This window comes from Rissa tridactyla, chromosome 3, assembly GCF_028500815.1.
Source record: "Rissa tridactyla isolate bRisTri1 chromosome 3, bRisTri1.patW.cur.20221130, whole genome shotgun sequence".
NCBI lineage: Eukaryota > Metazoa > Chordata > Aves > Charadriiformes > Laridae > Rissa > Rissa tridactyla.
Window position 1 is genome coordinate 44404991 of NC_071468.1, and position 16541 is coordinate 44421531.

The following is a 16541-nucleotide window of genomic DNA, read 5'->3' on the forward strand; positions in this document are numbered from 1 at the left end:
TTCATCCAGACTCAAAAGGAGGAAATTGTTGATAATCTGCTAACTCTTAAAGGGGATACAGATCTTCATAGCTCAAGGCAGAACCTGATAACCTGCTGAATTTTAGCAAGAAAAACTTTCCTAGCGTTGATTACCTAATCTCTGGTGCCTTCTTTGTAGCACACAGTTGACATTTCATTGCTCTGTTCCATTAGGATAGTCATTATTACAGTGAACACTTCTTAAAACATTGCACTAAAGACTCATAAAGATCTTAATCTGATCTAATGTTTTCTCCAAATAAGGGTCAGATATGTCAAGTAGATACTTATATGTGGAAAACCTAGGATGGTGTAAAACTAAAATATTAAAACATGCTATTTTTCTGACAACAGATTTTCACTTTCCCTTTCTTACATGATGGTACATGTAGTCAAAGTTTTTGATTGTGTGCTGTACAAGTAGACAGTTGGCATTTAATTCTAGTCCCCAGGGTAATAGTACTTTCCAAGAAGTATTAAGCATGAATAGGGTTTGCTGGTGCTATACATGTTAAGTTTAACAAATTCACTTTTTAAGCATCCTGAAATTACAGCAACAAAATAAACTCGACTTGTAAATGTCCTGTCATGAATTAAACAGGTAACACAAATTAGTTTTTTGCAAGTGGACTTTAAAATGATGAAGAACAAATCATGATGTGAATACTTCACAATCAAGTGGGACAAGAAGCTGTAGTTGAAGTTAAATGCTGATTAAATGCTGTTTGTGTTTCACTGCTGTGGATGATTCAGTAGCTTATGATGCATCATAAAGCTCTATCAAAAGTTACCAAATTGACCTTAATGAGACATTCTTAAAAATGGATCTCCTGACAAAGTAGACTAATTAACTAAATTAAGTAAAGTTGCTATACAGAATTAGGCTAGGGAATTCATGTAAGATATGGAAAGCTGTTGTCCATGTTGCAGAAGGTATTAACGTTACAGACGTGGTGTGAGTGAGGACAACTAACACTCAAGAGGAGCTAGGATAAGAGAGGGATGTTAGCCTTCTCAATCTCTGAAGTTTGCTAGGTTTGAGTAATGTGCAGTTTGGCCTCTACCATACTCTAGTACAAACTTTGCCATGCATTGTCTCCCTGAATTCTGAGGCCCTGATTGGCTAGGGCTGTTACTGAAATCCTAGGTTTTGCCAGTAGCTTCATGACTGGTGTCAGAAGTAGAATATTCATTGTAATCATAATGATTATGGCTTTAACCTTTGTAATTACAGACCTCTAGAACATCATACAAACTGCATATGCTCCACTTTATTTATAGATCTCTGGTGCATTGCTTGTAAGTGGAAAGGTCTGCTGTTAGTTTGTGTGAGCACTGGCTTCCTTTAGGGGCACTCAGATCCTGCATCACTTGCCCTTTTCTTGCCAAGTTCTCTCTTCTGGTTTTGGTAGTCCCTGTTTGGTCAGCCTCTTTAATGCAGTCTATTATATCTTAACGTTGTTCTTGCCTTTGTTTCCAGCTGTGTGCTGCTACTAGTTACAGTCCTTTTATAGTCAGTGGCAGCTAACAAATTAGAAACTTGGCTGTTTTGAGTTGATAGTCTCCATTGGCCTTGTAGGACAATCTTATGCACTTCAGGGCTATTAGTAGGTTTTATGTTTAAGAGACTGACATATCTTTATCAGGTACACAGAATAATGAAATGACAGTGCACAGTGGGAATGCTAGGGATATAAATTAGGGTTCATTTAGTGGAAGTAATGTCCTAAGATCACACTTCAGAAACTGTTGAACAGGAAAACTGAATTGTGGGTAAATGGGACTTTTTTTTTAGTTGTATGTAAACAAGAATATTGTATATATGTTAATCTGTTATACCTTTCTGAGTTGTCCTTCTATGATTTGTTCAGAGCTGTTACCAATAATTATGCTAGAGAAAAGTGAGATTCTAGAAATAGTCACGTTGGGGAGAGCAGACTTAAACACTTACAGGTCAGAATATATCACAGGAACCAGATTAAACTCTAGCAAATACGTTTTAAGTTACTTTTGAAAAAATACACTGGCCAAGTTTGGGTAGTGTAGTCTGGAATAAACTTTGTGCCCAAAGAAATTACCCATGAGTTTAATTTCTAACTGTCAAAAAAACACTGAGGCCTGAAAATACATGGCAAATGATAATTTGGAGGTAAGGAAGGGTTTGGGTTTTCTTTTCTTCACTTATCTCACATTCGGTGTGGTGCACCGCAGATCTGGGTCTTGATCAGAAGAATGACATCTCTGAAACTCTCTGAAGTTGACCTGTCTGTACGTGTGCATCTCTTGGTGCTTGTAGCCTTGGATATGTTTGCTAATTATAGGTTTTCTGACTTGTTTATATCTATATCTAATAGGTATTTTGGAAAGTGCCTGTTTCTTTTATTTATCTAAATCTGGCATAGCATTTATCTGATCTTGTTTGATTTTTCCCTTGGCATTCCTATTCTGCAACAGGAGTGGCTGGTTTAGGCATCCACGTCAGTGTTTCCTGACCATACACAATATGAAAAGAATATTTTTATTTCTTTAAGGAATATTTTTTCAGAAAGCACAGATGATACAATTCCTTAAAATTCTGTCTTTCAGTGTAAGATACAATGCTTTCACATCCACTTAGAGATAGAAAGTTTCTAATTTTCAGGTTGTATAAACACTGAGCTTCATGGATTAAATTTTGTTTTAATACCTAAGCAGCAGAACATAAGTAGACTACATACTTATAGGAGGCTTAAGATACTTGTAGAAGCAGGACTCTCAGACCTTGTGTATTGCAAAATGAGTATCCCACCTAGGTGAGATAGGAGTTAAATATACTTTGATTTTGCATAAAAGTGGCATTAGTAAGATTATACATACATAAACACACTTGTATATACAGCAACACCACTACTCTGAAGGTCTCAACATAATTTTCAGTGTTTATTGAAACAACACTTGTTTACAATTTTGTGAACTTGACACACTCTTCCCTGTTTAGCTAAAAGTACAGTGCATGTGTTCTTTATCCAAAAGTACTAAGCATTTTTACTTTACACTTTTTTTATTTTGTGGAGGGCGACTCTAAATTACTTGTTTGGAAATAATATTGATCTAGTGGATTACACAGAAGACTAGAAGCTAGCTACTGAACTCCTTGATGAAATCAAGGACTTTGTCAGAAGTAGAACTGTGCCAAGAAAATTGATGTCTACCTGCAGTCTTATGATAAATTCTGTATGTTAAGAGGTTGCTTTTCATGGGCAGCCTAATGGCTGGAGCAACACTCCCTTAGTGTGCCTTAATAGGTTGTCTGCTTCTTCAACCCCAAATAGTTAATAAATAATAGCAAAGGACAGAGCAGAAGGGGGTTGGAAATGAAGAGTAAGGAGGAGATCTTCTATGGAGCTGGAGTGTTGTCTGGTATGTCTGTTTTGAGAGTGAACTAAACCTGAAGTGTCATGTTTTTGCTCTTGTTTGCTCTTGTTTTTGAATATCAGAGCTGTTGGATGCTTAGCAAGTGTTCACTGCCTTTTATAAGCTATGCTTTTGGCTGATTGCCTTGCATTGGTAAAACAAGGCATCAAAGCGTATCAAGCTTTCTGTTGATGCTCTACTTGAATTGCAGGTTCCTGTTTTCTTAAAGGCTTGTGTGTTGCACCTGCTGTGTAGCCTATTTTGGCAATGTCAGCTGGGTATTTTTTCTAGCCTGTTTAAAGTTTTGAATGATATCAAAGGGACAGAAAAGAAAGAATGCTGATTTTGGTGACATGTTAGTTTGAGACTTTACTTGCATTTCATCACCAAGTACAGGCCTCAAGGCAGCACTGTAGGATATGTTCCAGTTTTGTTCCAGGCCATGCTAGATACATATTTCTCTATTGCCCTCTCCTGTGCTTTATGTTCTGCTCCTTACCCAGTTTGTGCAACGGAGTTAATTGTAGCATTCCCTTAGTTTTATTGTTAACAAATTTCTTTGAATAGAAGGCAGTCAAATTTGGTGTCTGCTACTAATAAGATAAATTTAGTTTCTGTAATAAACCCAGCAATCTGTGCTACAACTGAAAAAGCCTATTATGGAGTGCCTTAATGTTAATAATGTGCCAGTGCTCTTCATCATGCCTGTTGTCCTCTGCTAACAGAAGGTTGAGCTTAAATTGAAAGTTTAACCTCAAGGTAAATCTGATTAAAATCACAGTTGATATAATCATATTAATGTTAAAATCATTGAAGAGGTCACAAGTGTGTTTTCCAGCGCATAAATACTAAGTACAAGCAATGAGGGAGGGACAAGTATTTGCTAAATGGAGTGAATACTGTATAAAGTAAATGTTGCATCTGTTGGCTGGTGGTGACTCATATTCCCATATACTTTATTCTAGAGAATGGGTAAAAGGGCTATAAGTTTTGAACAGAAATAACTAGATTGTACAATGGCTTATAGAAACTACATTTTTTCAAAGCGTTAATTTTAATACCTACTAAAAAAATGCAGCAAAAGGATGTGCAGCCATGCTATGCCTGGTCAATGTTTATCTCTTACCTTAAACAGAAAACTAGGGAAGGTAAATAAATTAACTTAATGTAGCTATACATTCTCTACTCCTCTTTGCATGATCTGTATAATAGCTTCTCATAAGTTTATTTTTCTTATGGGACTGGCTGTCACTCCTTTAGTGCAGTAAGATGCTCATATAATCTGGTAGACAAGACTGCTTTTATTGGAGATAAGATAGTGAGCTCTAGGAAATTATGGCTTGTATGTGGCTCGTATGTGTCATGCGTACCTTCTTAGGTATATTATCACTTTGTTTTACTCAGGCAGTCAAGCCTGACTATGCACCTGTATGAACAGCACTTGGTAGCATGTTCATTTTAGACTGATAACCACTCTTTACTAATGGGTAATTTGAAGAAATTTATTGACTTCTACTTCACAACAAATAGAGGTGGTTTAAGTAGTTCCTTTTTTGCTAGTACTACAAAATTAACATTAAAAAAAAAAGGTTGTGGGGAGGTAAGTTTATTAGAGCACTAATTTGGGCTGTTGTGTGAACTGGAGACCACCACCAAACTTTCTCCTTCTTTTACTCTTGCTGTAGCTGTTGGACAACAGTTACTGAAAGCAGTAATTCACATTAGTATTATGGGATTTTGACTTCATTTGGCTAGTACTGTATTTTATTACAATGCTGCTTTACTAATATAGTGATTACTACTTTTTATTGCATTTCTGGGCATTCCAGGCCTTTCTGGGCAATGCACTGCTGAAAGCATAACCAAGTAAAAGACCCAGTTCACTCTCATATACAGAGTACTAACCCTGACCCTAAGCTTTTGTTGCACTTTCTTCATTCTCCAAGTTGCACTGATGTTAGAGATAATGCCATCTAATCATTAGTACTATATAAAGCTAGTGTATTCAAGACTGATAAATTGATCTTCTCTTAAGTTCCATTGTTTAAATTATTTAAAGAACAGTTTTGGAATTTTCTTTTGAAGGCTTAAAGTCCACTGAAGTAAGTACAAGGCATTCCTATACTTTTAAGATGCTCAGCTGATCAGCAACTTCATAAAAATGAAAAGAAGTCCAGAGAAAATGTAAGTTTCAAGTGCAGGAAACCGATTTATACGACAACAGCAAATAGAAACTAAGTCCCTGGAGAGCTGGTGCAGGAAGGGGCCAAAGCGCAGACATGATATGGATTGAATTATGAGGATGATAGAAAGATGGGCATGAAGAGGGCAGATCATATGTGAATGTCAGATCATTCATGGTTAAGTGATTTATTTTTAAAAAAAACAACTTGTGGCCTCTTTACTTTTAGAAATAAATACTATCTAGTAGAGGCAGTTTTTATGAAATATGATAATCATATTCTTCTAGAGGGTGAAATGGAATTTGAGAATGATTATTTTTTTTTAAGGGCCAGCTAGGTGAACTTCTGACACATTGTGTGTTCCGAAACTGAGTGTCCCATTGGGACTGTACACAGCGATGGTGAACTGACATTCTGGTAGGTTTTTCTGCTCTCTTATGGCTTGGTTCATTTGTGATGTTTTAGGTTTCAGAGTTTTACTCTAGTTAAGGTGACCTCTGAAGTCTAAAGAGAGGTGAAGGCACTCTACTTCAGTACAGGTGTTTTGTGTAGCATCTGCTTCCATATTACCTGGCACCACAGCAGTTAAAGATGTGTCACTTAAAACAAAAGAGAAATTCTGCAGTAGAGTAGTTCCTGCTCAAAGCAAATTGTCTGGCATACTTTCTTGGAGTAAGATGAAATGCTATGCTGAGTAGGGAGTAGTATCAGTATGCCACCATCTGCAATAGAAAGAGAAGGTGACAAGCAAGCTGAAACCTTAGTAGGGATGGATTTGTTGCTTTTTAAAAACAAAGCAAACCTGAAAAACACACCTCTGCAGAGTGTTTTCTGTTAGAGCATCAGCAGGGCAAGTTGTTCACCGAGTTCTTCTTTGAAAAGCAATGTGCTTTAAGTGCTCAAATTGCTTGTTGGGAAACAAATATGAAAGGAAAGAAGGTTGTCAGCTTTTTTTTGGAAACTTCTTAATTATTTCTCAGTTCTCCTTGTATTGTTCTTTGCCTCTACCTTCAAGATGGGATGAATAATGAGGTTGTATCTGAAACTGTTTCCGAAGGCATGTTTGTGCTGTCAGTCTGTTTCAGAACTTAATTGCAGAAAAATAAATAGGTACAACTGAGAAGTAGCTATCACTTGTTGGAATGAGTCCTTCTAAAAGTGCTTCATTACCCAGCGTGGTACCTCTTTACAATTTTTTCTGCATTGTAGAATGAGAGCATTTTAATTCCTTACCAATTATATATTCCATTCTTGCATTAAGAAGACATGCTTGATGTCTCTTTGCATTAGCATCAACAAAATAGTACTTTATCTTACCACTGACATTGAGAATTCACCCTTTTTGCTAGAATATGGCAATATATGTTTAATCCATGTAACAGCGCAAGCAATGCGGGAAACATGGAGATGGAAGTTTCAGATGGAAGGACACTAAAACGCAACAGCTTATTTTTGCATCTTTTAATAGTCTGGTACAACTGCAAAACCACTAGCTGCTTAAGCTATTCAATCACGATGAATTGTGAATGTTAGCTGTATGGATAGGTCAGTTTTCTGTGAGACTGGATGTGTTGTTCCCAAGCACTGGAAGGGGAGCCAATATTAGGAGCTTGCCTGGGGAACCCACAGTGGTTCTCTACTTCCTTAAGGATGTCTTTCATGTAATGTTCATGCTTATCACAATTTTAAGTTTAAAGTTGAAATTTGTGTTTACTTACCACCTGAGAATACTGAAATAATGAATTTAGAATTAATTTAGTCTTTTTCTTTCTCTTTTCCTATCACCATCTCCTCCCCCCCCAAATTAATTGTGGATATGATAAACGTCTTCTGAGCACTCACTTAGAGACCTTTATAGTTGAATGGTTTTGAGGCTTTTCTTGGTTACTACCCTTCGCATTCCCATTGGTAGCAAATGCATTTTTGTCTCTTTACCATGTCTCGAGAATAAGGTTTTAACATTTAGACTAGCTTGAAACTGCAGCACCCCAGTTTGTGGATGCTTCAGTAAATGTGGGTGTGCATGGTTCATCTCTGTATATGCCTGATGTACCTGTGGATGTAACTTTGGAGAATTTTAGGGTTTTGTTAAAAGCTGGACTCAGTTAAAATGTACTCAATGGCAGCAAACACAAATATTCTAATGCTAGTTTGAAAAAACAGAATTAACTATAAGGAAGACTGTTAAGGAAACCTGTTACCAGTAAATGGCTAAGTAATGTGCGAACCTCATGAGGTTCAACCAGGCCAAGTGCAAGGTCCTATACCTGGGTCATGGCAATTCCAGGCACAAATACAGGTTGGGCCGGAGAATGGCTTGAGAGCAGCCCTGAGGAGAAGGACTTGGGGGTGCTGGTAGATGAGAAGCTCAACATGAGCAGGCAATGCGCAATTGCAGCCCAGAAAGCCAACCGCATCCTGGGCTGCTTCAGGAGAAGCGTGGCCAGCAGGTCGAGGGAGGTGATTCTGCCCCTCTACTCCACTCTGGTGAGACCCCACCTGGAGCACTGGTCCAGCTCTGGAGTCCTCAGCACAAGAAGGACATGGACCAGTTGGAAAGGGTCCAGCGGAGGGACACAAAGATGATCAGAGGGCTGGAGCACCTCTCCTATGAGGACAGGCTGAGAGAGTTGGGGTTGTTCAGCCTGGAGAAGAGAAGGCTCCAAGGAGACCTTATAGCAGCCTTCCAGTACCTAAAGGGGGCCTACAGGAAGCATGGGGAGGGACTGTTCATCAGGGAGTGTAATGATAGGACACGGGGTAATGTCCTCAAACTGAAAGAGGGTAGATTTAGATTAGATATCAGGAAGAAATTCTTTCCTGTGAGAGTGGTGAGGCACTGGAACAGGTTGCCCAGGGAAGTTGTGGATGCCCCATCCCTGGAAGTGTTCAAGGCCAGGCTGGATGGGGCTTTGAGCAGCCTGGTCTAGTGGGAGGTGTCCCTGCCCAGGGCAGGGGGGTTGGAACTAGATGATCTTTAAGGTTCCTTCTAATCTGAACCATTCTGTGATTCTGTGTAATTAGCATTTGTTCAACATTTGAAAACGGTAGCAAAAAAATGCTGAGAGGTTGCAGAAATAAACATTGAAATTATTTCTCGCTCCCTTCTAGGAAACAGCAGAGAAAGTATTCAACCAGTCAGATGAAACCATACATTAGGATTTAAAGCATATTTAAGGAGCTCTTCAATCTTGTTTAAGTAAATAAGAGTATTATGGGAGGATTAGAACAACTTTTTCCTTTTCTTAGATTGAATACACTCTAAAGATGAAAGAGGAAGTGTGTTAAGTAGAAACTTAACAGTTTTTATGAAAAATTAATAAACCCTTTCACAGTTTAGCTTAGAGCAAGGGATATGGCATGTTGGGGCTTTATGAATCTCTATAGCAATCATTTTTCTTTTTGCTCTTTGTGTAGAGCTCACAAATACAGGGCTGGTGTATATGTTGTTTTGTTTTGACTTTTTTTGCTAAAGTGTGTACTAAGGGTAACTGTCTTGCTATTTCTGGCCATTCTGGAGCAAACTGGGAGATTGCTTCTCCCTGTTGTTATCTTAGTCCTTTTGCATTATGAATTACAACTAAAGTGGGTAGTTTAAAATACTCCTCTTGGAGTGGGGGGAAGCAATGTCCTGATCTTCTGTTAGGACTGGAGGGTGTTAAAGGGATAGGAGAGAAGTGACTCTTAAATTGCTTTAGCATTTATCTGTACAGAGCAGATACAGTACTGTTCCTTTCCAATTTTATTAACTAAACCTTCCCCAGTGCTTAATGTAATAAAGATTGGTTATATGTCATGACAAAATAGAAGGGCAGGCTTAAAATGCATTTACATCAGCACCTGATTGCACAATTCAGTTTCTTTTACTATCTGGCACTTGTACCTGGAGTTAAAGTGCTTCAAGTATTACGTATGCAGGTAGCGATCACTAAAATTCATCCTATTTCTAGAGGGAAATGTTTAAACCTTTGTACCTAGCTCATTTTACATTCTAAAAACTAATAAACTTTATTATGTTAACTTGCCTTATGTGCACCATTTACTTTCTCTGTAATAGGATTTGGGTTGTGCACAATTGTAAGCTAAAAAGAAAACTAGAGCTTTAAAGATCAAAAAATTTCAAATAGCTATCATAAACTGAGTTTTAAAAGCAAAGAAATTGCATATTAACCATGATGTATTTTTCTGTTTTTAAAAACAGGTGAACCAGGGGTGATATTTCCAGAATATATTTGCTTTTACTTCCAGATAGAAGATAAATGTGTTAAGCTGGCAAAGTAATTCTGGTAAAAATTTTACTTTTACTTCTACAGTGAATGTCATTATATGTATAAGTACTCAGTCTGGCCACTGTAAGGAGCTTTCTGTACCATTAGTGCTATCAAACTTGCTCTTTCTTACAAGGTCTTATTTTTTATGTAATAATCGCATGTAGGTGTTTCTTGATCAAGCAGTACTAATCCACCTGTTATATTCAAATGTTATATTGGAAGTTACTTGGCTCTCTTTTTGCATGTTCTATGCTTGGAAATGATAAAAATATTTGACTTGCAAAAATTTTTACTTCAGCTGTTTATACAGAAATAAAAGGAGTTAAATATGCCAGAGTATTCATTAACTGGGTTTTATGCAGATTAAATGTTCTTGTTTCTATAGTTGCCATCACCGATTCTTGTTTTTGTTCTGCCTTCCTCAGTGATCCTCTTGAGTTTTCTACAGCAGAGTCTTGCATTTCTTGCCTTGTTTGATTTAATCTTCAGTTTAAATGTTTGAACATGTACTAGGGCTGACCAACCAAAGAATGCTGTGGCATAAGAGAGCAAAAATTGTTTTTATAAGATAGAGGGAATAGATGAAGTGTATGAGTGCCTTGGGTGCATTATCTAAAGTAAAATTAATCAGTTTGGGAATCAGTACCAATGCTTTTGGTATTTTTTCCTGAACATGTGCAGTAGACTTGTATCTCGAATTAAGTATACCATAATAGTGACTGCCACCCACTCAGTCTTGCTTGAAGGAAAACACCATGAGAGCTGGTAAATCTAAAGCATTTTAATTTTGAAACTCCCATATTTACCTTAAGTCATTTTTTTCTTTTTTCTCCTTGAAATTTTCTCCTTGAAACAATCTGCGTACTGTTGGAATACCTAATATGGTAGAGGATAATGTATTCAAATAAACTTTTAAAGAACATGTTTTCTGTACAATGCTGTGTAAGAGCTGCCTGTTTTCTCCTTATGCTTCAGGTCGAATATCTTTTAGAAGCAGAGGAAGATTGAAGCTCACATCTAGTTTAGAAAGAAAAGCTGCAGCAAAGTCATTACCTTTAATTTATGCAGTGGGAGGGAATGTTGTGTATCATGGGCTTTTATCTGATAGACTATAAAGTGAGTGTTTGGGTTGTGGGCTGTTAGCTAAAGTTTCACCGAAATAAATGAAATTTTCTTCTTCTACCCTAAACTAGTATATTGACTTCTCAGTGCTACAGACATCCTTTGGGGGATGGGATACAGGGAAGAAACAGTCCTCTCTTCCCCTAGTCTTTTTTCCATAAGGAATGTATTTTTCTGATGGATTTAACTTCTGTGCTTCCCTCTACTTACAGCTCAGACATGAGCAGTGCCAGTAACTCACTGGCACGGGAATTCTTGACGGATGTCAACAGGCTGTGCAGTGCAGTGGTACAGAGGGCAGAGGCCAAGGAAGATGAAGAAGAAGAAACTCATATGGCAGCACTGGGACAATACTTGGTTCAAGGCCGTGGGTTTATTTTGCTTACCACACTGAACTCAACTATTGATCAGGTAGTAGTTTTTTCTTACCTGATTATAATTTCTGTATTGAGCTTTGACTGTGTGGATTTGCCTGGCTCATGTTCTTCTTTGTGCTGGTTTTCTTGCCTTTTTATGATAGAGTGGATGAGTTAATTGTGAAGACTAGAAGTTCAAAAGGATATGTTGCAGTTGCATTCCGTCCTTCAGCAAGAACAGAAGAAGAAAAAAAATAATCATATACGTGTTTGCCAGCTGATATTGATGGTTGCTAAACTTTTGACTAGTTAAGGCATGTGTGGAGTTCAAGTGCAATAGCTGGGTGGAACGAGGCAATAGGTCAGGATTTTTATGAGAAATAAGTGTTTACTGAACCTGCAATACAAAATGACAGTTTTTAACTTGAGAAGGTCCTCCTGGTTTAAGGCAATAAAATTAAAATATACACCTTTTTATTTTGTTTGTGGGACATGAGATATACTTTTGCTCTAACTTGCTCTTGAATATAATAGAAAGTAAATATTTTGTAACTTTAGCTCAAAAGAGAAAACATTTTAGGAAGTGATCAGTTTATACTATCTTTTTAATATAAAAAGTCTAGCACACATCCCAGTAGCTGCAGATATCCATTTTCTTATCTTCTTTCTCTTCTCATTTCTCTTCAACGCTATTGGATATGTACTAAGCAATGGGTAGGATGAGATGTGCATTAAGTCTTTGCTTTGAAACTGCAGATCCCAGTGTTCAAAAATAATGAAGTGAATCCTGGTTGAGTTTATTCAGCCCTTGTTTTAAGAGAGGTCAGCTGTTAGTGCTGGTCAAATTCATCTTGGAGGTTTGCCTTTCCTTCATGAGGTGACTTGTGCTAGACTCTGGTCAGGTCTGCTGGTTTGGTTCTGGATTCCTGTAGGTGCACTGGCTAAACAGTAAACCCACAAGACTACAATTATATATAATTGCTGAGAAGAATCCTTACTGCTTCTAGAGCTGTGAGTTTTTTAGATGTCACTTGGGTTCTGCATAGTTGCTGCTAATAGAGGCTTCAGGACTAGAGCTGTTGGAGAAACAGCTGGCTTTCATGTAAGAAAAAAATGGGGGATTCCATGTGCCTCCCCTCCAACAAAAAGCAGCTTCTGAAGTAGAAGGGGGAAAAAAGGTTGTGGCATTCTTCATGCAACATCAGCAATTATTTCCCAAGGAAATATGTTTTTTAAGAAAGTGGGGGGAAGAAGTTGATTAATCGAGGAAAGTAAAATTCTGGAAGTATACCACTGAAATTTTGAGAAGTTAATATTTTGATTTTTTTCCAGTCTTATTCTGCTTTGAATGTTGTATTGCTCTTTCCCATTCCTAATTAATGTATCTTGCTGAGAATACCTTTAGTATCAGAAAAAAGTTGGGAGAATGACTTTGAAAAAGCTTAGTTTTCAGGTGTAATTGTATTGTATCAATAGTTTTAGCAAGTTATTTTAATTTTTAATTTAAATTGATAGTGTCATCAGACAAATATTAACTATTTTTTATATAGCTCTATAACTATATATATAACTGTATATATTTGTTATATATATAATTATGTAGGTTGCTTATCTCCATACGTTTTAATTTCATTGCTACCTTGAACTGTTGGAGAAGGACATTGCTTCAGCTACATATCCCTGAATGATGTTAACTGCCAAAATGCTTGTCAGCTTCTTGTGTTTGAAAATTTTTGATCTTTAGGACTGAAACCATTCTGATAGTGCTGCATAGCACCCAGTAAAGGAATTGTTTGAATTCTGTGTCTTCTACTGTTCCTCTCTGCATTGAAATTCTTAGTGCATAAGTTCTTAGAATTCCAGTAGGAGTGAGGGATTTTTATGGTTATTCTGTTTTGTTTAATTAAGAGTAACCTTCCCTCTTTCCTCCAATAAAACTTCACCTTTCTGTTGTGAGTCAATAACATCACTTGATAAATGTAAGCTCTTTTCATTCGCTTAAAGGTGTCATTTTCTAGAAAATATAAAGTTTCCCATAAAGTTATCTGAAGTTATGTTTTTGGAGCTACAGAAGTTCCAGACTTGTCTTGGGCTTCATATTGGCTTTGTTTAAATCAAAAAGTTACTTGCTTTTGACGTTTCTTGTTTTGTTCTTTGGGTGAAGAGTTCCTTCAACAAGAGGGATTAGGAGACCTTCATATAGAAACAGTTGCAGAGGTGTGGTAAATATCTTAGATGCTTTCTGATTGGCTCTAGTTAATGATTATAGCACTCTTTGCAATTAGGTAATTTTTTCAGTGCATAAAACAGCAGAATGGTCTAGGGAACGGAATGTTACATAGCTTTGTAAAATAAATTAGGGTAATCTATTTTTTTACAAGTACATAAACTTTTGTTTCTATTTTGTTTCTAACATAGGAGCTGACATGTCGAGAAGAACTTTTGACCCTCCTCCTGTCACTTCTGCCGTTGGTGTGGAAAATCCCGGTCCAAGAAGAAAAAGCAATAGGTATGTTTTATCACTTACAGTATTAAGGACCTAAAAGAAGTGGTTTGTGTGTTACAACAGAGCCTAGAACTCCCAACTAAATAGTTCATTGTAATACATATCCTCTTAACACAGAATGAGTATGTGGCTTCTGCAGAGTTTTAAAATTCACAACTACCATTGTTCTGTCAGCATATGAGGAAGATCAAAATTGTACAGAGAAGGTGAAGGCTCTTGGTCAGTGTGAAAGGCAATGCTCACGTTACTGTGTAGCTGAACTTTGGCGGTGAGGTTTTTTCTTCTTTTCAGGTGATTTAGGGGGGGAAAGATATTCGAAAGATTATATGATATTTTTGCTAATGTGAAGTGTTTCATGATGAGTAGAAGGGGGAAACACACTGATTCTTTTTAAAACCAAAAAAAAGTGGTACATGCTGACACTAGAAACAGAATGAGACAGGCTTTTCTTCTGAAATTGAAGAAATGGGAAGTAGAAAAAAAGCTTAAAGCCAAACAATGGGTAACAGAGTATGAAAGAAGTGCAATGTTATCAGGGAGACAGGGCCTGAAAAATAGAATAATACTGGACGATTATGGACAGAACCAGGCTGCATTCCTTAGAAAATATGATGTTCTGTGTCAGAAACTGGTGTGCTAATTGAGGAATCAAATCACAAGGGTTCAACTGATGAAGAGTCAGTTTAAAGTGAAGTAAAGAAATGAAAGGGATGACACAAAATAGATTCTGTGCAAAAATTGAACCAGGAAATGGTAGCAGTTTGTTTGGTGTGTGTGGGTTTTTTTTTGTTTTGGGGTCTTGCATTTGTCAGATACATTCTTTTCCCTATTAAAGGATAAAACAAAGAGGATGAAACAAATGAAGTTACCTGTCTGTTTGAGAGAGTTCCTAAGGATTCTCACCTGAAGCTCTCCCAATGTTTTTTGCTATTTTAAACTTGTGCAAATTGAAGGCTTTTGTTAATGTTTGTAGACTTGGAGTATTTAAAGTGCCAGTTTCATAGAAATTCTATATAATAAACTTTCCTGCTTGCTCAGTTGCATCATTCTTTCATGCTTCCATAAGCATGATTGAATTAAATAAACATTTTGCTTATCTTATGAGACCTTAGTGACTCTTCCAGGGCTAGTTTAAAATGCTGTTGTGTGAAGAGGTTTTAACGTGTTCTGATTTTGCACTCTGCATAATGTCCAGTTTTTGCTTCTACAAATTTCCCTCTCATGGTACTGATGCAGTAAACATGATGTGTACCCAGCACGTGTGCACTAAAAACTCTTTGGGTTTTTTTTTTCTTGGACTGAAATAAATCCACCTGTATTAGGCAGCTTTTTTCTTTCTGTGCAGGAAATATCCTTTGTTTGATAAAGTATTTCCGGTTAATTTCCTCCCTCCAAAGCAGATTATGTTTCTTCCTTAAGCATCACAATATGACTTTCTGAAACAGCAAGGCACAGTCATGCTTGCACATGGAAGCATGTTTTTCAGCTTGATTAATGATGGTATCTATTGCGTGGGGGTTGAGGGGGCCTGTTGTTAACTGTCACATTTTTCTAAATACTAAACTTACTGGATGGCTTTTTTTATACTAGGTATTTTACTAGCCAAAGCAAGCAGGTACAGTTCTGTCACTACTTAAAAATGACGATGGATTTTATCCAAGAACATACAGACTTTCTTCTCTGCCTTCTTTTTCAACAGTTAATGATCTGAGCTTACCATTGCAAATTAGCTGGTGGTACTCTCATTTTGTTCTTCAAAATTTTGTTGCCCGTTGAATCAAATTTAAACTTTATATTTGCTATTTTATACTGCCTGCTTGAAAGTTGCATTTTTTGGCTTGGCTTTTGTGGGGATATTATACACATTAAACATTATTCTTTTCTATCTCCCTCTTGTCCCTGTCTTTTAAAATCTACTACTCTTATTTCTACTTTTTGTGTTTGGAAGAATTAAAGCTAAAGTAAAGACTGAGGTCTGTATACTTGAATATCTACACTGTTTCCAAGAAGAAAAATTTGCTTTTTCTGTTAGCACTAGTACGCTAACAATTTCTTCCTCGTGCATTCTAAGGGCACTGAGTAAATGCACCCAGTTCCTATAGCAGCTGAGTTGTGAAAAGTGACAATGGGTTATCAAGTTGAAAAAGACCTCTTTTGCTTCACTTCGTTTTTCTTCACTTGTGGGATAGGGCCATTTGGCAATGCTTATACTGAGACTTCAAATATATCAAATGGTATACACAGGGTAAATGTAGCTTGAGTAACTAGCTAAAACTGCTTCCATAGCTAAGTAATAAAGGAGATATCAGAGTAGGTATCCTGTTGAATAATATCTTGCTTCTACTGTGTTAGTGTGTTTAACTTATGCAAATTCAAATTGAATATATCTAGAGGCTTGTGGCTATATTGTTCCTTTGTATGCTATCTATAAGAGGCCAAAAGATTTTCATACTAAGCTTTCTTCCCTTTGTTTACCAAAAAGTCCTTTCATCTACTTGATAACATCTTTTCTTAAGAGAATGGAATAGCTATGCCTACAAAAAACTTTTAGGAAACCCTCTAGCAAATTTTTGTCTAGCAAATTTTTGTCTAACCCTAGTTAGAAAATGAACTTATTTGTGTAGGTTTTGAAAGTAGCCAGTGTGGTTCCTTAATGTGAATTGCTGGTGACTTTATTTTATCCTGAAAAT

General features: G+C 36.9%; 1 protein-coding gene across 4 annotated transcripts in view; it reads left to right on the forward strand.

The window, feature by feature from the left end:
• LYST (lysosomal trafficking regulator) overlaps window positions 1–16541 on the forward strand; it is a 96104-nt gene that overhangs the window by 18088 nt on the left and 61475 nt on the right. For all 4 annotated transcript variants that reach the window (XM_054195630.1, XM_054195628.1, XM_054195631.1 and 1 more), the window contains exons 2-4: window positions 9798–9882; window positions 11202–11400; window positions 13764–13854. In XM_054195630.1, coding sequence (XP_054051605.1) covers window positions 11209–11400; window positions 13764–13854 — 283 coding nt within the window. In that variant the 5' untranslated portion in view covers window positions 9798–9882; window positions 11202–11208. The remainder of the gene's footprint in view (window positions 1–9797; window positions 9883–11201; window positions 11401–13763; window positions 13855–16541) is intronic.